General features: G+C 56.0%; 1 protein-coding gene across 8 annotated transcripts; it reads left to right on the top strand.

Moving 5' to 3' along the window:
* Positions 1 to 722: 722 nt before the first annotated feature.
* SORBS3 (sorbin and SH3 domain containing 3) lies at positions 723 to 23,163 on the top strand. 8 transcript variants are annotated; one of them, XM_037813093.1, is made up of 21 exons: positions 723 to 870; positions 3,362 to 3,515; positions 3,776 to 3,893; positions 5,561 to 5,760; positions 6,692 to 6,755; positions 9,173 to 9,211; positions 9,678 to 9,744; positions 11,475 to 11,565; positions 11,816 to 11,902; positions 12,003 to 12,056; positions 12,834 to 12,920; positions 13,483 to 13,535; positions 14,034 to 14,173; positions 14,321 to 14,373; positions 14,487 to 14,533; positions 14,667 to 14,781; positions 16,458 to 16,583; positions 18,326 to 18,637; positions 19,539 to 19,642; positions 20,166 to 20,272; positions 22,361 to 23,163. In XM_037813093.1, exons 2-21 carry the CDS (start codon positions 3,414 to 3,416, stop codon positions 22,420 to 22,422), a joined length of 2,028 nt encoding a protein of 675 aa, XP_037669021.1. In that variant the 5' UTR covers positions 723 to 870; positions 3,362 to 3,413; the 3' UTR covers positions 22,423 to 23,163. The 8 variants fall into 8 exon arrangements, with proteins under 8 accessions (XP_037669021.1, XP_037669016.1, XP_037669018.1 ...); XM_037813088.1 differs by lacking the exon at positions 723 to 870 and adding an exon at positions 1,682 to 2,781; XM_037813090.1 differs by lacking the exon at positions 723 to 870 and having other exon boundaries at positions 14,100 to 14,173.
* Positions 23,164 to 24,654: the final 1,491 nt, after the last annotated feature.

Genomic DNA, 24,654 nt, shown 5'->3' on the forward strand with positions numbered 1-24,654 from the left:
GCACAAACTCTCTTTTCCCGAGTGGGGAGGGAGCCAGCCGGGCCTTAACTCGTTCCGCGAACGACTCGGTTTGTGGGGCACCCTGGCTTATCTCCCTCCGTGCCAGCCAGTCTGCATCTCGGTCCCGTCTCCGGCCTCTCTGAGGTCGCCGCCTGCGTATCAGTTGCTGGCCGGACCCGGGCTCCGGAGCCCATGGCTCGCTGTCGTTAATCATTCCTGTCCTCTGTCCTGGCCCCGCCGTGCAGCAGCTCCCTTCCCACACTCTGGAAATGTCGCTGGAAACTCTGAGTGGCCCTGGCTGGCTCCTCCGGCCCCCTCCCCGACGCCAGCCTTGCAGTGAGGGGCCGGGGGAAGGCAGCTGGGAAACCAGAGCGGGGCTCCCGGGGGACCCTCGGGCGGCCCCTCCCGGCGCCGCTCCCTGCCGGCCCGACCTCCGCGGCCCGGGGCCACCAGCGTCCCGCGGCGCGCCCGGCCCAGCCAGGGCCCCGACGGAGGGCACTCGCACGCCCTCGGCGGGCCGCCCCGGAGCCTCCGCCCCGCCGGGCGGGAGAGAGGGAGGAACCGGGCCCTGCACCCCACCCCTCCGCAAACAGTCCCGATTGGAAACACTAACTCCACCGGGTGCCCTCCCTCTTCCCAGCGCTCACGTTCCCTTCCTCCCGGCGCGCGCTCACTGTCTCCTCTTCCTCCCGGTGCGCCCAGCCGCTCGGAGCCCCAGCCTGGCCGGGTCCCGAGCGCGGGGGGCGCAGCGCGGGCTTCTCCCCTGCCGCTCCCCTAGGGCCAGCGGCGGCCGCGCCAGGCAGGAGCCGGGCCGAGATGCTCCCGCCCTCCCCGGCGCCCTCAGAGCCCGCCACCTGTTCGCTGGGGAAGGTAGGTGCCGGGAGGGAGAGGGGCGGGGGCCGCTATCGGGGAGGCACCGGGGAGGGAACTCGGACCTGGGCCAAACCCCGAGGGAAGGCGGCGGAGCCCTGCCCGTGGGGTCCTCAGAGGGTCCGCGTCCAAACGCTGGAAACTTAGGTGGAAGGAGGACATTATTAGCTCGCACCCTCCCCAGGCCAGAAAAGGAGAAATTTGAGAAAACCTGTCCTTGTCCGCCTGGACTTGAAACTGAAAAATACCCAGGGAAACGCATAGAGCCAAGTCCCCAAGGTCAAGGCAGTATTTAGAGATGGGAATGAGTTTGCCAACTAAAGCAAAGCTAGTTTTTTCCCTCTCTTTGGGGCTGGTTGCCTGGACTGAGGGGCTGGCTGAATTCTGGATGGACCCCAGAGATTCCGGGGCACCCTCTGTTTTCTGCCAGAAACAAGACCCATTCTCCTGGTTGTGTCCATCTTCCCTCTGAGAGGCTCTGCCTAATGTCTCCCCACAGGACCGCACCTTCCTCACCTCCACCCTTGCCTGTCCCTGGGGGGTGAGCCAGAAGGAGCAATGTTGGGGAGGGGAAGGGTGGGGAAAACTCAGGGACTGTGGGGGAACCTCCTGCCCTTCCCCATTCTCCACCCGACAAGAGGGTAAATCTCCCTGAGCTCAGCAGGGTGGGACGGGGCGAGGCTGGGGAAGGAAGGCACTGGTCAGCTGATGGGTCGGGACTGCTGCTGCTGACCATGCAACTCGGCCTCAAGCCGTCAGCTGGGCAAGAAGGGTCACTGCTGGGACCTCCTGAACACCAGCTCTACCTGCCTCAATTTCCCCCTCAAGGGAAGGGAGAGCAGTGGGGAACTGGGGCGTGTCTGCGTGTTTTGCTTTTGGTTGGAATCCTAATTAGATCCAGCTGGTGAGCTGCCCCTCCTCCAGCCTCAGCCCTTCATCCCCTATAGCATGGGCACGGAAAAGCTCCATCCCGAACAGGCCGCCGCTCCAATGTCAGAAAGAATCTCCACAAATTCAGACCAGAGCCAGGGAGCTGCCTCCAGCCCTGTCTGTACCCTTGCCAGCCCTCCCAGGCCTGAGCAGGAACTGGGTACAGGAGCAGAGCAACCACAGCCCCTACTGCAGCCTCATCCTCTCTGGTTCCCACACCTCTTATGTTTCTCATGTGACCAGCCCTGCACACACATGCCATCCAGGTGACACCCCCGGGTACCCACAACCCCATGCTGCTCACATGACTCCCACTGGTGGCCCCACAACTCAGCAACAGCACTCTGCCAACATTCAACACCCCCACACACACTCACACACTATCTCACAAGGCACTTGTTGTGCTCCCCACGAGCCCCCACAGGCAGCAGGCACTCATGCCAGACCCTGAACAAGAGTCAGAACTGGTCCAGCCCCAGGAGGTGGCAGCTCCATCAACCGCAAAGAGGAGGTGGGACAGGCTCCACACCACAGCTTCCGTGGAGCCCTGCTGCCCAGCCCGAGGCAGGAACCTCCTCTTTGTCCTCTTGCACCCACCCCTGTGCTCTCTTCATCTGCCTCCAGCTCCTGGAGGCCCGGAGCCCTCTCCACTGACCGCCTTTGCATGGGGCAGTACAACCCAGCTGGCTAGTTGAAAAACGGCCCAGAGACAAGAATGTGTGTGTGGGGCGGGGGAGGGGGTGAGTGTGTGCCCACATGCAGGAGAGCACCCAAAGGCACACAGCACTGCCCCCTATGAGCAGGTCTAACTTGGCTCTCACCCTTGGCTTCTCTCTCCATCCCCACCCGCACCCTGAACCTTCTGAGTCCTCAGTCCGAGAGAAGGAGGCCAAAGAAGGAGCTCAGAAGGAGCGGTTCCTGCTGCCTGGAAATGCACCGCACACTCCCCTCTCCAGAACCTTGGCCCTGTGAGGGCTTAGGGTGCGACTGCTGCCCAGTGGGCGGAGGGCAGATGACCTTGCTGCTGGCCAGGGCCTCTCTCCCCCGCCTGAGTAACTCCTTGTGACCACTGGCCAGCAGATGTTCGCCCAGGGACTGGGGGAGGCAGAGGGTACCAAGACGAAGTCCTTAGTGCCCAGGCCCTCCTGTCTGCCAGCTGCCCCAGCTCCGCTCTGCCTTCCCTCTTGGGGAGCAGGCTGTACTGGGCGGCGAGGGCCCCAGAGGGGCTGGCCAGCAAGGCTGGAAGCCCATGACCTTGTCCAGCAGGCCTGCTCCTGGCCAGCCTTCCCTTCTTTCTCCAGCCCACCCCCTCCCCCACTCCCATCCCAAGCTCCTGCCTGGGGCCTTAACAAGCAGTCCATTGTGCCTATGGGAGCTGGCACGCGCAGCCTGCAGGCGGGTTCCTGGAGTGGCCTGTTTCCTGGGTCCTGTGAGCTCCCACCCTGCTGGCTCCAACTTCCTCCCCCTAGTCGTCCTCTCCTCCCCCAGCCCTAGGTCGAGCCAAGAGGGCAGAGGAGGCCCCGGCCCAGCAGGGCTTCCCTTCCTTCTTCCTTTCCTACAGAGGACACACAGAGCAGCTGGCACACCCAGAATCCTCTGACCTTGACCCAAGCATGCAAGCTGCACCCTGCAGCCTCCCCACTGGCCTTAGCCTGGACGACTTCATCCCTAGCCGCCTCCGGGCCCACGAGGGGTCATCCTCCCGAGGGACACAGGTGAGTAAGAAGCTAAAGGACAGGGGACTCAGTGGGCCCACAGCTGGTGGGGATACTAGCAGGCCAGGTGGGGGAGCAGAAGGATTAAAGGAAGAGGGGTCAGGAGATGGCTCTAGAGAACCCAACTGGTTCTTGCAAGAGGGTCAGGTGGCCCCTGGAGGCCTCACCGTGGGTGTGGGCTGTGCCCTGGTAGCCGTCCCTCCCCCCCTTCTGCAGGACCTTCTGGGCCCTGAGTAGCTGCTCCCGGCCCCTCCCCACAGGTGCCCGTGATCCGGAACGGTGGCTCCAACACCCTTAATTTCCAGTTCCATGACCCTGCGCCCCGGACTGTGTGCAATGGGCACTTCGCACCAAGGAGAGATGCTTCCCAGCACCCAGGTGGGTCTGGTCAGGAAAACCAGCTCGGAGAGCCCCCGTGGGGGCTGGGGGAGGTGTCAGGGCCTCCTGAGCCCTGCCATCTGGCATCACCCCATGCCAAGCTAGAGGGCAGCAGAGGTGGACAGGGAGGGGGTGTCTCAAGACCACAGGGAGGCCCCACCAGTTGGCTCCCCAGGGGCCACCCTCTGGCACCCCAGGGCCCCCCAGCTCAGCAAACTGCCCCTTCCCTGGGTGAGCATGCCAGACCCTGGGAGAGTGAATCCAGCTGTGGGAGAGAGTGGCTGACACATCCCCTCCCTTCCTGTCCCTCCCTGCCGAATGCCAGGGGAAGGGAAGTGTGCAGGACTCCTAGCCACGGGAGCTGGGCGACCTCCAGCAGGCCAGGGCATGGCCCCGAGGGGGTTGGGAGGGTGGACGGAATGTGAGCATCATACTGGCTCTGCAGGCGGGGGTAGTGGTGGTGGAAGGAGCTGAACCCCACAAAATGCATGCCCCTAGGGCTGCTCCAGTCTGTACTCAGCAGCCCAGCAGGTTCACACGTGAGCAGGAGGTTGCAGAGGCAGCTGGAGGGCCTGTCAGCTCCTGGGCCCTTGTGAGTTTCCCCGACCAGGGGCACGGGGTCTGCGGAGATGCTGGGACCGCCTTGGTGCCGGCTAGCCCTGAGCACCCCGCTTTGGGAAGGGTGGCACCCTTGCTCGAGAGTTCCCTTGAGGGGAGGCACTGGGTAAAGTTGTTTACTCATTTAGCAAATAATTATTGAACACTTACTAATTATTGAATAATAATTACAAATAATTTTTGAGCACTGGAAAGACACTTACAAGCCTCCCCTCATTTAATCTCTCAGTATCCTGGCAAGGTGGCCTACAATTACTGTCATCTTCCCGGTGAGGAAACTGAGTCTCAGCGAGGTTCAGCTAGTAGAGGCTAAGCTGTAATTCAAACCCTTGTCCATCTGGTCCCAAAGCCCCTGTGCTGCTCCGCTGGCTTCTTGAGGGCCAAGGTTCTGGGGAAGTTGGGGACACAGAAGTCACGTCTGGTGAAGGAGTTTCTGTCCCTTACTGAGAGCCTCTCAACCATGTGTCTGGCACCGTGCTGGGCATAGTCACACACGTGGATCTCACTGAATCTTTACAATGATTACCCTCATTTTACAGAAGTGGAAACTGAGGCACTGGGGGGGGGGGGTGATCGATGTGCCCAAGGTTACATAGCCAGTAAGTGGCAGAGCTGTGATCTGAATTCAGGTCTGTCCCTTCCAAGTCCAGCTACTTGGGGACTGTCCAGCCACTTGGTGCTCAGTTCCTCCAAGTCCAGGGCCTTTTGTCCCACACACCAAGTTGGGAAGTCCCCAGCATTCTCCACAAGTAAAGATTCCCAGTGCTCATTATGAAAACTCTTAGGACAGCTCCAGGAAAGCGGGGTGGGGTAGGCACAGATTTCTCAAAACAAAATCTACTTTAATTCACTTTAACTACAAAATAGACAGGCCTGCGGTACTTCTGGGAATGGGGAGGTTTGTAGAATGTGTCATAAACTCAAATAAACAAGAAGATGATGAAACTTTGGAACTCATGGCGATCAATGTTCTGAGGTGCTAAAAGGGGTGAAGGGGTTGGGGTGGCACCCCCTGCCTTTTGCTAATGCTCTCCTGCACACGCCCACAGATCCTGCTTGGTATCAGACCTGGCCAGGCCCTGGGAGCGGGAGCCGGCCCTCTGGGAGCCCAAAGACCCTCGGCCCCCAGCATGCCCAGAACTGGGCAGCAACGTGGACCAAGGACAAGAAACATCGGGACAAGCGCTGGGTCAAGTATGAGGGAATCGGGCCCGTGGATGAGAGCGGCATGCCCATTGCCCCCCGATCCGTGAGTCCAGGGCTGTGGGCCACGGACAGATGGGGCCCAAGGACTCCCATGAGCTCCACTTCTGTGAATTAAAGTGGGGAGTGGGACAGGGAAAGAAGGCTGCACCCAAACCATTCCAAGCTTAGGCAAAGCTGCAACCATGGGTGGGTTTCAGGGGGTCATGAACCCCATGAAATTACAGGCACCCTTGTACATCCAAGTTAGGCAAGTATATTTGGGGGAGGCGGTTGGAATTCCCACCAAGTCCTCAACGGCGGAGATCCATTGCTGACGTGGAGCCTGGCAGAGCCACCTCTGTTTCTTAGCCCCGGGGCCTGCTACAGCACTCAGGAAGTGGCTGCTGAATGAATGACTAGCCCCAGGAAGGAGTGAGCCCTGAGTGAGGCCATGCACTGTGGCAGGAGTGGAAGGATCAGGAGGGCCAGGTTCTGGGGCGGGGGGAGCCCTGCCCCTCATCCTCAGCCACCGTGTGTCTTGAGCCATTTGCCTCTAGGCCTCCACCCCTGCAGCTGGAAAGTGGGGTGGGTAACAAATCCCCTTCCTTTCTCCCTGGGTGGGTTGGAGGCTCAGGTGAGGCAGGGGATGTGACCACCCCTTTCCTTCTCTATTACTACTTTTATTTTTCATTACAGAGAAATATATGTTCTTTGTAGAAACATGAGAAATATGAAAAGCAAAGAGAAGAAAATGTAAATCACCAAACATCTCACACTTAGGGATTGTCACTGCATATACTTTGATGCCCATCCTTCTGCTTGTCTTTTTTTCTATATAATGTGTGACAGGAAGTTACTGTGATTAAGGATATCACAACCCAGAGGTTCCCCAGCCCACCCACTGGGGCTTCAAGGGTGGCCAAAGAAAGGGCTCATTCAGGAAAGACTTTGGGGATTGGTATAGGGAGGCCTGACTTGGCCTTTTCTGATCCCAGAGTGTTGACAGTCCCAGGGATTGGTACCGGAAGATGTTCCAGCAGATTCACCGGAAAATGTCAGGTGAGACACCCTCCCTGGGTTCCCTCTGCCAGGTTGGGCTCCAGGCCCTGAGGCTTGGGGAGGAAGGGACAGAAAAGGGAATTTACCAGCTCTGGAAGGTCCTTCATCACCCACCCCAGGCTCTGTTGTTGATGGGTCCCTAAAACAGGCCAAAGAAAGGAGTCTCCATATCCCCTCCCTGTACTCAGGGCCCAGTAGTGGCCTCCAGAGCACGTGGGAGGACAATGACCAGACAGTGTCCCACAGTATTCCCCTAGGATGCTGGGAAGCCCCCTCCCTCCCCTTTCTAGAAATCTCTCTCTGATTTTCCTGCCAGGCTAAAATTCCACCATTAGTGGGTCATTCCTCTGCATGAAGTACTGCTTTCTTCCACAACTTAAAATGCAGCCAATCCTGGGAGGTGCATGTGAACTTCCCGCAAGTTCACTCATTTGTTCAATCAGTGCCTCGAATATTTATGGAATGCTTTCTATGAGCCGAGCACTGATCTAGATGCTAAAGATACATCAGTGAGCCAAAAAAAAAAAAAAAAAAACATGCCCCTGCCCTTGCAAAGGTAGAGACACACCATAAATAGATAAATGTTTAATATGGTCGATGGTGGTAAGGGCTATGGAGAGAAATAAAGCATGGGCAGGAGAACACCCACTGGGCAGGTTGCTACTTCACACAGGACGGTCAGGGAAAGTCCCTCAGACAAGTGGCCTTTGAGCAGAGACCTGAGAGAGTGAGGTGAGCTGGCCTGGCTGAGAGCCAGGGAAGAAGCATTCCAGGCAGCGGGAGCATCAGAGCCTGGGCTCAGGGGCATGCCTGGCATGAGAGCTGGGCATGTGGTGGGAGATGACATCAGAGAGGTGGCAGACCCTGTGGAACATTGTAAGAACTTTGGCTTTTTAGAGATGAGAAGCAATGGGAGGTTTTGAACAGAAGAGTTATATGATCTGACAGGGTAATGGCTGAAAAGGAACACTCTAGCCACTGCATGAAGCACAGATGGCAGGGGCACAGGTGGAAGCAGGGGGACCAGTCAGGAGGCTTTGCTTTACTCCACGCTAGAGCCGATGGTGTCTTCAACCAGGGTGGCAGCAATAGGCCCAATGGGTTGTGGTGGGATTCAGGAAACATTTTGAAGATGGAGACATTGGAATTTGCTGATGGGTTAGATATGGCATAAAAGAGAGGAGTGTCACAGATGATTTTGAACCTGAGCAAGTAGAACAACAGAGTTGCCATTTGTAAAGTAGGGACAACTGCAGGAGGGGCAGGTTTAAGAGGGATTCCGTTTTAGACATGTTACATCCAAGTGGAGATGCTGAGTAGGTAGTGGACCACATAAGTTAGGGGAGAAGTCTAGGCTGCAGGTACAAAAACCTGGGATCCACTCAAGGAGATTCTGATTTAAAGGTCCCTAAGTAATTCTAATTTGCAGGTAAGGTTGCAGATCACTGGAATAGATGGTATTGTAAAAGCTGGGAGACTGGAGGAAATCACCTGGGCTGGGGGTGGAGGTAGGGAGTAGATGGAGAGAAAAAGAGACCCAAGGACTGACCCTGGAGGCACTTAGGTGTTTAGGTTCGGGAGATGAGCAGGAACCAGCAGACACCGAGAAGGTGCAGCCAGGGAGGTAGGAGGAAAACAGAGTGTATAAGTAATGTCTAAAGGAGGAAGTGATCACCTGTGTGCAAATGCTGCTGGTGAGTCAAGTAAGATGAAGACTGAGAATTGACCATTATATTTGGTTATGTGGAGGTCACTGGGGTCCTCAATAAGAGCAGTTGGGGGTAAGAGTGGTGGGGCCAGAAGAGAGCTAGGGGTAGGAAATTGGAGCAGGTGCGTTAGTTACAACTTTTCTGAAAAGGAAAGCAGAAAATTCGAGGACTTGGAGGAAGCTGTGGGGTTAGGAGAGGGGTGTTTGATTTGCGTTTAGGGTAGGAGTTGTTGCAGCACGTCTGCATATCAAAGGGCGCAAATTGGATGGCTGGTCGGTAGCTCTTCCTAGGAGATCCCAGAAATTCATAAGCACGATGAGGAGTGGGTCTGGGCCCAGGAGGTACAAACATTTAGAAAAAGTGCAGAAAGGGAAAGAGGGAGAAGAGGAAGTCAAACGTCCCCAACCTGACATGGCGAGGGCAGGTCTGCAGAGGTCAGGAAGAGGGTGTTGTGGGAACGCCGGGAGGGAGGAGCAGGAGGTTTGGGGCTAATCGGCTGGCTATTGGAGTTGGCTCACTCAGGCCCTCGAGTCTGCCAGAGGCACTTCAAGCCCTCGGGAGAGCTGCCCGTCTAATTCCTTCCCTCCCTTGGGACATTCTTGAGGCCCTGACTCAGCGGGAGGTGGGGAGCGGCTGAGGCAGCCTCGCAGGGCACCCCGTCCCCGCTTTCTGCCCCATCCGTGACCTGCCTGCCTTCTGCTCTCACAGATCTGCAGCTGGACTGTACCTTGGAAGAGCCACCCAAAGGTGAGGGGTGCCTGGGGACCCGTCTGCCCAGCTCGGGACACACCTCCCCACCGCCTGCATTCACCCCTCCTTGAGGCTGGGATGCGCCAGGCTTCCGGGCTCCCCAGTTGCTTAGTTCAAGTGGAGACGTTTTTATAACTTGTTTCGGGTGAGCTCCAAATCCCCTTTCTCACGCTGGCCGGAGGCGTGGCCAAGAATCAGCTCAGCAGCCCAGCAAACCCTGGCTGCCCCGCTTCCTGGCCGCGAGTGGCTTTCTCCGGGCCTGTCTTACCTCATCTGTAAAATGGGGCTACCACCTTCCTCGACCTTGTTCTGAAGATGGCGTGATGCAAAATGCACCATTCTGTCCCCACGAACCCACCCTGGAGCGAGGGTGGGAACAGGGCCCCCAATCCCAGCTCCCGCCCGCCGCGCGCCGCCTGTTCTCTCTCGCCTTCACTGGTTTCCTCGTGTGCCTCCCCTGCAGACTCAAAGCCTCCGGGGCGCCAGCAAAGACCCGCCACCAGGCCCGGCGCGGCCGCATCCCGGAGCGGGTGAGCGCGGTGGGAGGGGGCGCGCTTCCCTGCGGGTAGGGCGTCCCCTGGCGGCCGCATCCGGCGCAGCTGCCCTCCCGGGAGCACGGTCCCCTCTCACGATCCAGGCGGCCCCAGAGACTCCCCGCACCGTCAGGGCCAAAGGCGAACGCCGGCAGGCTGCGGACTGACACCCGCTTCTGGTCAGGAAGGCCCGTGACGCCGACAGCAGGCACCCATCTCCCCGAAGCGCCACGTGGGGGTGGGGAGCAGGGCCGACCCCGGCTGCAGGCAGGGCGCTCAGGGAGGCTTCGATTTGTGGCCACCCGTTTAGGAGCCTGAGAGGAAACAAGGGGTATGGAAGATCCCAAGTTTCCTCGGAGCATTTCCTGCAGCTGAGAGAAGCCCAGCCCAGAGAGGTTACAGATGAAATTCCCTTCCTCTCAACAGTCCTCACAGGCCCGGCAGGGAATCAGAAGCTTTGCTTTCAAAGTTAAATCAATGGGTTTCTTATTCCTTTGCAGGGAGGGATTAAGCTCATTAGCACAGCCATGACTGGCCCCTGGCTCTTGGCGTCATCAATAAGGGAGAGGTTAAGAGCTCAAGGTTTGGGTTCAAGCTGGTACTCTGTTCCTGTGACCTTGGGCAACTTACCCACTCTGAGCCTCAGTGTCCCCATCTATAAAGTGGGCCTCACAGGTGGTTGTGAGAATTAAATGAGATAACGTATGTGTCATGCTTGGCACATTGTAAGTCTCTGCCAACATTATTATTACACAAGTTTAATTATGAAGGGAGCTTCCTTAGATTAGAAATGACATATTTCATTCTCATTATCACCTTTATTATTACTAAAATCAGAATAGAGTTATAATTACAGCCAACATATCCTGACTCTTGGGTCAGACATTCCATTACTTGATAAGCTTGATACAGTGGTTCCACTTGCTGGAAACATTAAAACCAAACAGGCTGGAACATTTAAACTAGCCAAGAAGCCAAGAACATTTAAGCTGATGGGAGCTGAAGTAAATGGAAAAACCGAGGAACCTCCAGGGACAGGCCAGTGCCTCGGCAGCTGGGGTAGTTTCTCACACAAGGTCCTTGAATCCAGCTCCCTGATGGAACTGAGTCCCAGAGAGGAGAAAGAACTTTCCCTGGGGCCCACAGCTGGTCAGGGCCTCGGGGCTCTTTATGCTGCCCTGGGATTCCCTTGGATTATGATGTAGCCCCACCCTACTGGGCATGAGTGCAAGACCACTCACCCACAGTTTCACTGAAGCTGCACAAACATATGTAGTCACTATCATGGGGCCAGACAGAACACAAATGCATCCTCTCAGATATTTCACCAAAGGGACTGACCACAATGGAGCAGATGTTACAGGCCAAGCCCTCTTCTGGGCACCTCACACATGTTCCCTCATCTAAGGTTCACCACATTCTCATGATGGAGGAATTATTCCAATTTTACAGGCATTGAACTTGAGGCTCAGAGATGAGTCACATGCCTAGATGTCCCACAGCTTTTAGTGGTGGAGCTGGGATTTGAACTCCATAATCCATGCTCTTTCCACTAGTTGCTTCCACAGCAAGGGGCAGGGGCAGCCACAGGTGGAGTTGGCCCCTTAGCACAGAGCAGGTGCTGGGAGGGGAGGTATGTATGTGTGGTTCTCTCTATAAGGGCTGTGTGCTCACTCATGCCTTGGTTTCCCTAAAAAAACTGAAGAGATGTCCTTTCCTTCCTTTAGAAGAAGCTGGGACCTCTCTGAAGAGTTTCCTAGAGGCAACCTCAACTATAATCCTAGAACATCCTCCTCTCTGCTCCAGACCCCAAATCAGGTAGCCCACCCAGCATCCTCCCCACACTGCCCCCAGCTTCTTGCTCTATGGCCAGGTCCCTCTTCTGGAATAGTCCAGATAATGCCCTTTCAGCTGGTGTCCTGTCCTGTGCAGCCGAAAGCCCACAAACCCTTGGAGGGTACTGGTGGGCATGGGGTGGTGTAGAGGCTTGAAAGCCTGCTTTCTGAGCCTGGCCAGTACCCAGATTCCCCTCTACTCAAGCTGATGCTTGGGACCCACCTCCATGTAGGTGTCCAGATGCCAAGAGAAAGTGAACCATGTCTGGCAGGAAGACTCCTGGAACCAATTTCTACAAGAACTAGAGACTGGGCAGAGGGTAATTGTCAACCTGGTCCTCTGGGAGTAGATGCACCCCTCAGCTAATGTGGTTTGGAAAGCAAGTCCATCCTCTCTGACATCTCTTCCCCACCCTTCAGCCAAAGAAACCACTGGTAGACGAGCCTGTTGAGAGGCCCTCTCAGCCCATCGAGGTGAGTGTTGGCTGGATAGTGGCATGGAGGGGGGCGGGTAGGAAAAACCAATCTAGGAGGATGTATAAGGGTGATTCTGGGTGGGGGGGGGTACCAGTGCCCATGCATTCAGTAAGCACTCCATTAAATCTGTGTTGAATAAATTGTGTGCTAACCAAAGCAGGAGCAGAGAAGAAAGTAGTCAGTGTGGACTAGAATTGTCGGGAAACATTCTTGGAGGTGGGGCTGGCCTCTAAAAAGACGGGAGTATTTGGCCAGGCAGGGAGAGGGGCCTTCTAGGTGGCAGGAGAAACCTAAGCAATGGCCTGGCGTTGGTGGTTTTTGTGGTGTGTGTGTGTGTGTGTGTGTGTGTGTGTGTGTGTGTGTGTGTGTAACACTTGACAGACTGGGATGGGTAGTGGGAGGGAAGGCTGGGTGGGTGCAGTGAAGCCAGGCTGTGGAAGGCCATAAAAGACTTGATGGGAGAGAAAATGGGGAGCCCCTGTAGGTTGTTGAACAGAGATGTAACATGGCAAAAAAAAAAAAAAAGGGTACTAAGGTACTGTCTGGGGAGAGCAGCTTGGGTGAGGTGGGTCAGGAGGGCAGGGCTAGCTGAGAGGCTGCGCAGGGGATACCCAGTGATGCCCTGAAACATACCTCCCCCAGGCGCACAGGCAGGGGGGCCTGTTCTGGTCCTGCGCACCGAGGCCTGCGCTTTTACCCAAGCCCCGTGTGCCCTGTCCTTCTCACTGGGCTTCTCCCGTCTGACCTTTGACCAGCGCCTCCCTCCCCCCCCAGGTCCTGCTAGAGAGAGAGCTGGCCAAACTGAGCGCCGAGCTGGACAAGGACCTGCGGGCAATTGAGACCCGGCTGCCGTCCCCCAAGGTACCAGCCTCCCAGCCTCCTGCAGACCCCCGGGGCTGCGGCAGCTGGGCTGGGAGGGAGCGCAGGCAGACAGGAAGGACTGCTTCCAGCCCCCGGGGCCCCGGGCGAACTTCATCCCCCCCGTTCCCTCTTATAAAATACAGGGCGTTGACTTTTCCAAGTGGCCCCTAAGGACCCTTCCAGGTTCCACGTCAGCCTGACGGCGGGGGTGGGGGGAGGACCCGGGCTCCCCCCACCCCGCCCCGCCTCGCCTCGCCCCGCCCCCCTGAACCTCAGCCCTCGGAGACCCCAACCCCTTAAAGGCCCTGGTTTCCTGGGCCTCTCCCTCCACAAACGCTTCCGCCCCCTCCTCCCCATCCTACGCTCTCCCGCCCCGCTCCCGGGCTCTCCCGGGGTGCGCGCCCGCCTGCGGCTCGCAGGGAGACGCTAGGACCCCGCGGCCCTCCCGCCCCTCCCCAGTCTCCTTCCCTGCCCAGCTACAAACTTTTCCGGAGGCGGCGGCCTCGGCGGGCGCTGGGCCCCGGGGTCCCGGGCACTGATCGGGTCCCGTCTCCCTGCGCAGAGCTCCCAGGCGCCCCGACGGTCGCAGGAGCAGCGGCCCCGGCCCCCGGCCCGGTGAGCGGAGGGAACTCCCGGCGGGAGCAGGGGGTGGGCGGGAGAGGGCGGCGGGCCGGGGGCCGGGACGTGGCGCGGGGCGGCGACGAGAGGGAGAGAGGAGGGGCCTGCCGAGCGGAAAAGCGGCCGGAGAGGGAGGGACCGGGAGCCGCCGTCCGCCAGGGGGGCTGTCCCCTCGCCCAGAGAGGGAAACTTGTCCCCAGCCCTAGGACTTCGGTGGCCTCGGCCGGCGGCGGCGCGCGGTGGGGGAGCCCCGCCACTTCCCAGCGCCCTCCTGCCGGCCCTGGCCTCCCCGGCCGCTCCCTGCCCGAGGCCTCGCCCTTCCTGGCCGCGGCTGCACGGGAAGGAGGCCGTCCTGTCGAGAGCCCAGCACCTGTGGGGCGCCTCGGGAGGGGGCGGCAGAGCCGGGGATCGGGGCGGGTGGAACACATTCGGGAGGCCAGGGAGGTCTGCGGGGTGAAGGCCCAGACAGGTGGCTCACTCGGTGTCCCGGCGCAGCCCGGCCCCAGCCTGGAGCTCCAGCTCCGCGCGGACCCTTTACCTGGGTTCCTCCCGATCCCTGAGCCCTCACAGAATGGCGCATGGAGGAAGCCCCTTCCTGGGTCGTAGAGACTTTGTCTACCCTTCCCCAACCCGAGGTAAGAACCAAATCCTATTCTGTGTCTCGCCCAGACGCCTGCCCACCAGATATGCCGACGCCTGTCCTGGGGGGTGGTGCCAGAACCCCGTATCCACCCTGCCCCCCTGACATGGCCTTCCCAAGCTGAGTTAGTGCTTCTCCACAGATCCTAGCACCTCTGAGCCAGGGGGCAGCCCAGCCAGGAAGGAAGAGAAGAAGGTAAGGGGGGCACAGGATCAGGGTTCAGGGAGGGCCTGGGGCACGTGGCTGCTGTGCTGGACCTGCCACCTGCTGGACGGAGGTAACTCCCTCTACCCTCTCCCCCTGCCCAGATGAAGGCTGCCCGGCTCAAGTTTGATTTCCAGGCACAGTCCCCCAAGTAAGTGCCCCTTCTCTCTCTTCCCCCAGGATAGAGTTTCTGTGGCTTCAGTCCCCTGCATGGTGGGGCTCTGGGATACACTGGACAGGGTCTGGAGGGAAGCTTGCCATGATGTCCTTGTTCTGGCTTGCAGGGAGCTGACTCTGCAGAAAGGTGACATTGTCTACATTCACAAGGAGGTGGACAAGAACTGGCTGGAGGGGGAGCACCACGGCCGCCTGGGCATCTTCCCTGCTAATTATGTGGAGGTGAGCCAGGGTATATGGGTTGGAAGAGACTTAGGGTATGGACCCTTTATCACATGGCCCCTTGCCAGGGTTGACTGATACCTTATTCCTGGCAGATTTCCTAAGATGAAAAATGGTGATCTCTTGGGACAGGGGCCACATCTCATTGATGTCCTTGCCCCTACTCTCTGTACTCCCCAGGGGCTGACCCAGTGCTTTGCCAGTAGCAGGTACCCTGGAAATGTTTGTTAGGTGAGGGCTGAAGGTGGCGCCTATCCCAGGGTAGAACCAAAGGGCCTGGCTCCTGGACCACAGGCACCACTCCCAGTCAGTGCCCCGGACTTGCACCACTCAGAATCCCGCTTTCTAAAGCTGTCCTTGGAGATCATTGTCATTGCAACTGCTAAGAGGTACTAAGTGTTTGACAGTTTGCAAAGTCACGTATGCATGGGTCACCTCTTTCATGGCAATACCTCCGTGTGTTCCCCTCATTAACCAGGGTAGTAAAATATTCCCATTTTACAGATGGGGTTGCTATGGTTCAGAGACAAGTTATTAAGTTGAAGATCTAGGTCTTTCAACTCCCAAAACCAGGATCTAGATTTTATAGATATAGGACTATTTAGATTGTCTTTGGTATTTGTGTCGTTCAGGAAATTTCAAGATATCAAACTTATCAGCCTAAAGTTGTTCATAATATTCGCTTGTTATTCTTTTAATGTCAGTAAGATCTGTAGCAATGTCTTCTTTTTCATTCCTGATATCGGTAATTTGTGTCTTCTTTTATTCCGGCTAGAGATTTATTGATTTTATTGATCTTTTCAAAGAATCAGCTTTGGATTTCAATGGTTTTTTTCTGTTTTTCTGTTTTCTATATCATTGATTTTTGTTCTTTATTATTTCTCTCTTCTTGCTTTAGGTTTAATTTGCTCTTCTTTTTTCTAGTTTCTTAAGGTGGAACTGAAGGTTACTGATTTGAAAGTTTTCTAATACTAGCATTTAATGTTATAAATTTCCCTCTAAGTACTGTTTTAGCTGCATCCCACAAATTTTCTTTCATTGTATTTTCATCCAATTAAAAATATTATCTAATTTCCATTGTGACTCCTCTTTGACCATGGGTTGAGTTTTTGTTTAATTCAGGTTCTTGGCTTGATAGGCCTCACTAGAATTCTTCTTTATCAGCCATTTACATCTTGGGATGAGGTAGATTCTTGGCTTCTTGATTTTTGTGAGTGAGGTGAAGAGGAGAGAGTAGGAGGATGCTGGGCATGTGGTAGGGTCCAGGGGAGGAGGAAGAGGGGCCCTTGGTTCTCAGCAGTGGTGACGTGGTAAATCCTCACTTTTAGAACAGGTCACCAGATGCTCCCTGCTTCTTGGAACTCATTTCCTTTTGTGCACCAGTTAAACTCTTCAAACCTTTGCACTTGCCATTCCCCTCTCCAGTAACTTGGCTCCGTATACTGCTGCTGAAAATTCTGCCTCCGAGGAGTCTTCTTGGCCTAAGCCCCCTTGGCTGTGCTCACCCCAGGTCATCCCCGTGTCTCTGGCCTGGGGGCAGGTCTTGCACATACCACCTTCTCTCTGTGGCCTCAGCCTCCTCCCAGGAGCCAAGTCTGAGCCCAGCTGATGTCCAGGTCGAGGGGCTACCGGGCTCAGGAGGTGGCAGATCTTTCTCACGGCCTTTCTTCCTACAGGTGCTGCCCGCAGACGAGGTCCCCAAGCCCATCAAGCCCCCCACCTACCAGGTGCTGGAGTATGGAGAGGCCGTGGCCCAGTACAACTTCAAGGGGGATCTGGAGGTGGAACTGTCCTTCCGCAAGGTGGGGCCAGGCCAGGCAGGAACGTGGGGGGCCAGCAAAGGCACAGCTAAACGTGTGTACTCAAAACATTTTTTAAAGAGTCACATGTACCTGAATTTATCATCATTTCATTTTTCCTCCAATCTGTTTAAATAGATTTTCTTTAGCCCATTTTGAAAAGGTTATCATAAACTTCTAGAGTTGTGTGTTTTCACCTGTAGGTTGGTAGGTCGTGAGGATCATAATCAGCATTTTAAAAGAATAGAGATGTTAGAATGCATTACATGTAGAACAGGTGTGTTACCAAATTTAGATGGTTTTGTATATGCATTTGTATATGTGTACTGGGTTGCTAGTAAAACATATTTTTTGTACTATAGGTGATAGTCAAAAAAGTTTGAAAAATGTTGTCATGAAGCCGAGAATTGGCCTCCCTGGGTTATTTTGGAGAATGAGGCCATGAATGGAGGAGCTGGCCCCAGGGAGAGAGGGGACACGAGAGGGCAGGAGGCCCATCCAGGTGGTGGTTCTTTTATCCCCAGTGTCACTCTCCGAGCTCGAGGAGAAAGTACCTGCCCTCAGGGAGATTATTTTTAGATACACTGGTGTTCCGATTTGCTAGAGCTGCTGTTGTGTAAAATATCAGAAATGGATTGGCTTTTATAAAGGGGGGTTATTAGGTTACAGAGTTACAGTTCTGAGGCCATAAAATGTCCAAACTAAGGCATCAACTAATCACTGAACATGAACACTAATCATGGCATCCAGAACACCTCTGTCAGCTGGGAAGGCACGTGGCTGGCGTCGGCTGGTCCTTTGCTCCTGGATTATTTTCGAAATGGCTTTCTCAGATGTCTCTGGGCTTCTGTCTTCACTCCTTTCTCTCAGCTCCTGTGTGTCCTTGCTTCTTTCTCCCAGGGCATTTCTGTCCAAGTGTCTGGGGGTCCTCTCTTAGCTTCTCCGGGGCAAACTCTGGGCTTCATCTCTTAGCTTAGCATCTGCAAATGTTCTTCTGTCTGCATCTCCAAGTGTCTGTGTCAGCTCTTGAGCTCTCTTAAGGATTCCAGTGAACTAATCAAGACCCACCCTGAATGGGCGGGGCCACACCTCCATGGAAATAATGTAATCAGAGGTCTCACCCACAGTTGGGTGAGTCACATCTCCATGAAAACACTCAATCAAAAGGTTCTACCCAACAAGATTGAATTAAAAGTTCTTGGCTCTTCTGGAATCTACAACAGTTTCAAACTGGCACGGCTTGTGATAAAACCACCCAGGGTGTGAGACAGGGACAGAACATAGTCCTGGCAGTGACGGCTAATGCCTGTCCTGTGCTTCTCATACGTCTTCTTAACATGTCAGGAAATTAAGGCTCAGAGAGGCAGAGTAACTTGCTCAAGACCACACAGCTTGGAATTGGTAGACCCAGGTTTGGACTTGTGCTCTTAACCACCAGGCTCCCCTGCGATTGGAGCTCTGGAAGGTGCTGTGGATTGGAGGGGAGTGGAGGTGCAGGCCAGGTAGGCTTCCAGCGAGAGGCAGGACTTAATCCAAACCCAGAGCTGCATGCTGTGTAAGATGCTCAGACTTCCGGTCAGGCAGCCTGGGTTTGGCTCCTGACTCCACCGCTTCTAGCTCTGAGACCTCAGACAACCTACTGAGTGCCTCTGAACCGGCTCCCTGGTGTGCAGGGTGTTGAATGTGACAGACCACAGAAGGTGCAGGCCCCTGCCCACATCGACTCCCTTTCTCCTCACCCCCAGGGGGAGCACATCTGCCTGATCCGCAAGGTGAATGAGAACTGGTATGAGGGACGCATCTCGGGCACCGGGCGCCAGGGTATCTTCCCCGCCAGCTACGTCCAGGTGTGCCGCGAGCCCCGGCTCCGGGTCTGCGATGATGGTCCCCAGCTCCCTGGATCCCCCCACCTGACCGCCACCACCCGACTGGCCCAGAATCCCAGCTCCCCCTGCACCCCACGCAGCCCAGTCGACCCCACTGACTTGGGGGGGCAAACCTCCCCCTGCCGCACCGGCTTCTCCTTCTCCACCCTGGAGCCCAAACCCCAGACCCAGGTAAGGATCGCCTGCCTCGGTATAGAGAAGTGATCCCTGCTCCCCACTCCAGGCCCCTCACCCTTTTCTAGGAGAGGGCTACACTTCAGAATCCTTCCCGGGACATGGGGCGACTGTGCAGAATCTTACATTGCAACCCCGCCCTGGCCTCGCAGACCTCAAACCCTGAGTTGGTCCTAGTCCTTGAGCTCCAACCCAGGGAGGCATGGGGCAGTCAGCCAGCTCTAGGTGGACCCCAAAGCCAGCCCAGGCCATCCTGATCGTCCAGACTCCACTCGGCCGTGATTTGTCTGTGCCAGCTTCTGGGGCAGGGTGGTGCCAGGAATTATCAGGGGTCTGCCATTTGCCTGCTGTGTGTCCTTGGGTAGATGACTTGCCCTCTCTGGGTCTGGCTTTCTCACCTGTAGACTGTTCCCCGTCTGTAGAATGGAGATAATAATTGCCACCGCAGGGTGTGGTTGGACAGGTTTGAACTGGAAGTTCATAGTAGCTTCTGGGTAGCAGTCATTACTCTTAGCCCTGGTATAGCCCACAGACAAGGTGTCTTCCAGCCTCTGCGTTCCCCGCGTGTTCATCCACTCACTCGGCCACCCTCTGCCATGCACTCCCTGGCTGTCAGGCTTGGGTTACCTCGGGGTGCCGTGGGTCCTTAGAGCCAGGTACAAACATTGCACCGGGCTCCTGCCGTTCCTGGCCCTGTCCATGCTGGCATTCAGAAATCCCAGCATCTGAGGCGAAACAGTCAAACTGCATCATCCCTGTGCCTTGGGGATTTATGAGGATAAGAAGAGGCAGTGAGCAGAAATGTTTCCCACAGGGGACGTGGGAAGGCCCATTACAGTCCTTCTCTCCTCATGCTTGGACAGACCCTCTGACCCTCCTTCCCTCCTTGAACCCCCAGAGTCTTGGTACCCCTGGATCAGCTGTGTCCCATCCTCGAGGCTCCAGTCATCCCCTGGACCTGGGGACCTCATCCTCCAAGACCACTCAGATACACTGGACCCTGTGAGTACTGCTGCAGGATGCTTGGTCCAGGTGGGGGGACACCCAGCAAGCAGTGCTGAGCTCACTGACCCCATGTGCCATCCCCCTCACCCTGTGGTGCAATCCCACTAGTTAGTGTCCTTGCAGAGGCAGGTGAAGGAGGCACTTGGCTGGGGCCTTCTGGGCTCTACCCATCCCTGCCAGCTGTGGGGCCCCCTCCACCTCTGCCTCTCAGCCTCAGTCTCCTCAAGGGGTGTCCAGCCCCGCAGTCAGTGCATGTATAAATGACATGTGGGAGCCAGAGAACAGACTTTCAAGTGCTGGGAGGTCAGAGGTGGCGAGGTTTGGGTTGGTCGAGGCTTGGAGGGTAGGGTGCAGGCCTGGAGAAGAACATGCTGATACCAGAGAGTAGCCATTCTAGGAGCAGGGTCGGGCTAATGGGAGCACGGAGGGATGCTGGAAGATTCAGGGAAAATGGCAATACTTGGGGTTAGTACCTGCAGGCCTGGGCTGGGTGAGGTTGCCATGATGATGTCTCCCACAGGTACCGGGCCATGTATCGGTACAGACCCCAGAACGAAGATGAGCTGGAGCTGCAGGAGGGCGACCAGGTGGATGTCATGCAGCAGTGTGATGATGGCTGGTTCGTGGGTACGTAAGCCGGGCGCCTGGGGGTGGGTGGTCGGGTTGGGAGCAGGCTGGAAAGGGGTATCTCATGTCCCCTGGGGAGATTGGGGTGGGCTGCTGTGGTCCACCAGGGCTGGTTCAGCAGCAATTCAGGACCTGACCACTACCCGCCCAGCTTCCAGCCTGGCTCCTGGGGAGGCCTGGCATAGGCTGCTTCGCCAGAGTTCCAGCACTTCTGCCTGCCTTCCTTCATGCCCCAAAGGCGGGTGAGGACTGGGAGGAAACCAGCGCCAGCCCAGGGTCACTGATGGAGTCACCGTGGACTCCAGGCCCCTCCTCCTCCACACCACATACCTTTGCCCCTTCAGAGAGCAGTCCTCTGCGGGCGGGTCCTGACTCCAGGAGACACTAGGCTCCTGGTGGAAAGGACCAGGTCTCATACCTGTGTATCCCCTTCCTTCCCCTCCTCTTCCTGCCCCAGCCAGCTCCTCCAGGCCTAGCGCGAAGGGAGTGGGCAGCTCAGGCAAGGGACCGTAGCAGTGCAGTCTCAGGTGGCCTTGGCCTGGTTCAGGGTGCCTGGCCCACCTGGCTGCAGATGGCCTCTTTCTGCAGAGTGGGCAGGCCCTGTCCAGACCTTGGCCACATACGGCCTCAGCTTCAGAGGATGGGGCCATCCCCAGACAGGAGGCAGCAGCAAGAAGCTCCCTGAGCAGGCTGCGGGCCGGCTGGGCAGGGGTACCACAAGGGCAGCCCTTGGACCTGGCAGCCTGCCCTTTCCTGCTCTGAATCCTGATACCTCGATGGTGACCAGGCTTTCGACACTAATGTGTTAACAGACATTACCTCCGAGGGATGGGGCCAGGGGCCCATTCTAATTTTATTTCTGCTTTTGAATTTTTTTTTGAGATAGTTGTACCTTTTTTTTTTAATTAGAGCAGTTGTAAGCTTACCGAAAAAGCATGCAGATAGCACAGCAATCCCATATTCTCTCATATTAGTGAAGTAACTAGTATCAAAACAATATTGTTATCATTACACTATTAGCTATAGTCCGAAGTTTATATTGGGGTTTATTCTGTGTTGTACAGTTCTACAGGGTGTTTCATTTTCTTTTTGCTTTGGAATTTTTTATAACAACTAATAACGTTTTGCAAATTTATATAGACAAGAAGAAAAAGCACCAATTATGTGGTATAAGCTACAAGTGCTTTCAGAGGAGAGGTTTAGACCTGCCCTGTCCAGTACGGCAGCCACTCATCACGTGTCTGTTTACATTTAAATTATTAGAATGAAATAAAATTTAAAACTCAGTACCTCAGTCCCACTAGCACATTTTAAGGACCCAGTGGCCACATGTGGTTAGTGGTTGTCATTTTGGGCCGTACAGGTTTACATCAGTATTTGCTGGGGTGGTCAGGGAAGACTTTCTGGAGGAGGCGTTAGGGAAGGGGGGGATAGAGGAAAAAGGAGACCCTCCAGGAAGGGAAATAGTATCTGCAGGGCCTGGGGGCAGGATGAGCCTAGACTGTTCATTAGGAACTAAGGACACGGGCCTGGAAAGGAAGGCACAGGATCATCAGTTTACCCAGGGTCAGGGCTAACTTATTTCATTCACATTGTGATGTCCTCTTGCACCCTCCCTCCCCCATCCCAAGCCACAGGTGTTTTGGGGGTTGTAGCAGACAGGAGACCTGGATTTTAGAACTGGCACCCTAGGGCAATTGGGCAATTCACTTGATTTCTCTTAAGTCTTCCTTACCCCCCATCTGTAAATAAACCAGTCAAGTTCCTACTGATTTATTTAAGTTCCGTGATTCAGCCTCCTGCTACCTCTCTTTCCCAAGGAAGGCTGGAGTTACTCAGTGGTGTGTACAAAGTTGTATACATCTGTTAATTGCTCAAGATTTATCGATTAAAGGGATTACTGAATTTGGGGAAGGAAACTACCCATCTGAGCTTCTGCCACTAGGGGGCAGAGCTGAGGGAAGCAAATGCTGCCTCCCTGGGTCGGGACTCCATCTGCAGTTCTAAACACTGCCAGCAGGGGGCAGGGCCTCACCCCCACATTCCGGTTGATAAAGGAGGGGAGGAACACTGTCTTTTCTCTTTCAGGTGTCTCCCGGAGGACCCAGAAATTTGGGACCTTCCCTGGAAATTATGTAGCCCCTGTGTGAGTGGTCTCCGTGGCAACTCAGAGCCCAGCCAGGATGGGATGGGGAGCAGTAGTGCTTGGGGGAGAGAGAGAGGACTGCCCCACCTACATCCTCCTCACCCGGGACCTGAGCTCCTGGCATCTGCAGGCAACCCCAGCAGCCTTTCCCTCGGAGCCCCTCGGAGCCCCCTGGACTGATCCCCACCAGCATTCCTCCCCCACCCCACTCCTCAAATACAGAGGTCTGCTTTGAAGTGGAGACTGTTTCCAGGGCTTATTGGGACCAGACCCCTGCACTCCCCACCCCCACACTGCTCTGGTGTTTCCTCTAACAGGGATGGGCTCCCCGCGTCACCCCCTGTCGGGTTCCTCTAACAAGGACCAGCTTCCTAACCTAATAAAGACCAAACGCCTACTCCTGGAGGGGATTCCTCCCCTTTCGCTCCAGCTTGCCCGCTGCCCCCTTCACCTTCCTGCTTCCAGCTGGGCCTGGGAGCGAGGTGGGGACAGGCACAGCCACCTCCTTAGCTAAGTTCAGGGCCTTGAAGGCCCCCACTTTCCAAAGGCCGCCGAGCCTTGGGCCTGGGCTCTGTACCTCGTCCTGTCGCTGTGTTGCCAGAGGAGACAAGGCCGTGGAGGACTGGCCCATCCTGAACGTCTTCCGGCGGAGGCTGATGTCTGTTGCCCTCCTGCCTTCTCAGCTCACTCTCTACCCCCGAGCTTCCTCTGGAAGAGAATGTAAAATAAATCTGCGTACTAGAAACCTTGCCTCCACATCCTTTTCCTTTGGGATGGGAGAGACCTCCGGCTTAGAATTATGGGACTGCTTTCTGCAGTGGACTGTGCTGGGAATCAGAGGGCACAGGTGTGTTTGTGCACCCCTTGTGCGTGTGTGTGAGGGGAAGCTATATTCTTATCTCTAAGGACCGCAGCCCTCGAGTCTCTGGCAGGATTGGGCAGTTGACAGGCAGCACTGAGGAGAGTGTCACAGGGACAGGGCAAAGCCTGATTGTGGGGAGACACCAGAGATGGGACACTGAATGTGGCCTTGTTCACAGGCTGTCCTGGTTCGACAACAGCCGTGGGATGGCTGGACTAGACGACATCTATAACCGTCCTGCTGTTAATGTTTTCCTTCACGTGCTCCATTTCCACCCCGAAGCACTATGTGATTATTTTCTTCTTTGGACTTGAGTTTTTGAGTGGTCATTGTGGGAAGCTGGGAGTGGGGGCACAGCTAGCCCCAGCAGCTCTTCTCACCCAAGGCTGGAGAGGCCTGGAGCTTGGTATTTGCCATGGGGAGTCAGGGGTGGCACAGCCTGGACCTGGCTGCACCGCCAAGGCCGCACCTTCATTCCATGGCTGCCGCTGTGAGCCAAGCGTGGTCTAAGGCGCTACGCAGGTATTGCCTCATCACAGCAGGCAGGTTTATGTTTCCACTTTACAGCAGGAGAGACTGAGGCTCTGAGAAATTGTCTGGGTCACAAATGGTCTAAACCCGGGTCTCACAACTGTTGCCATCTCTCTGCACGAAACTGACTGAATGCCCAGGCAGTCCCTGCCCTGGAGAGGGAAGGTCAGGGGTCAGGAACACCCCTGGGATAGGACCCAGCGTTGGGCTCTTTGTTACCACTATTTTTATGTTCTTCCTGCAACTCCTGTCTTCTAGGTCTGTCACTGAAGGGGTCCCTACCCCAGGTGGGTGGGAAGAGGTGGTGGCTAAAGTGAAGGGTGGGAGGCACCTGGGGTTACCTGGGCAGTGTCCTGGCCCCGGCAGCTTCCTTGAGCCTGGGTGCGGCCTTGGGCCCCGAGCAGTGATTAAGCAGCAGCTTGATGAGCGAGACCTATGTTCATTGCCTCTCCCCTTCTGTCCACCCTGGTGCTCACCATGTCCCGGTTCTAAGCAGACAACTCCAGCCCATTGCGGACTGCAAATGACCATTCTCAAGCAATCGGTGGGCTTGCATAGGATCCCCTATCCCAGCTCCTTTTTGCATTCTCTGAGGCCCTCATAAAAGATATGAGGGTTGAGACTTCCTTTCCCTGGGGCAGAAACCAAATCCACACCCTCTCTGATGGGGCCCTGAAACTTCCTGCAGCAAACAACCCTGAGCCCCTGGGCTGCCTGCCATGTCACCTTGCACCATCTCTGGGCCCTGACCTGGCTTAAGCAGAGGGGATCAGAGAAGGCATGGGGGGGGCGCTTCCTGTGCGTCTTAGGGCACAGGGCTGTGTTCACCCCATTACAGAGAGG

The sequence above is a fragment of the Choloepus didactylus genome, chromosome 20 (genome assembly GCF_015220235.1).
Source record: "Choloepus didactylus isolate mChoDid1 chromosome 20, mChoDid1.pri, whole genome shotgun sequence".
NCBI classification, from domain to species: domain Eukaryota; kingdom Metazoa; phylum Chordata; class Mammalia; order Pilosa; family Megalonychidae; genus Choloepus; species Choloepus didactylus.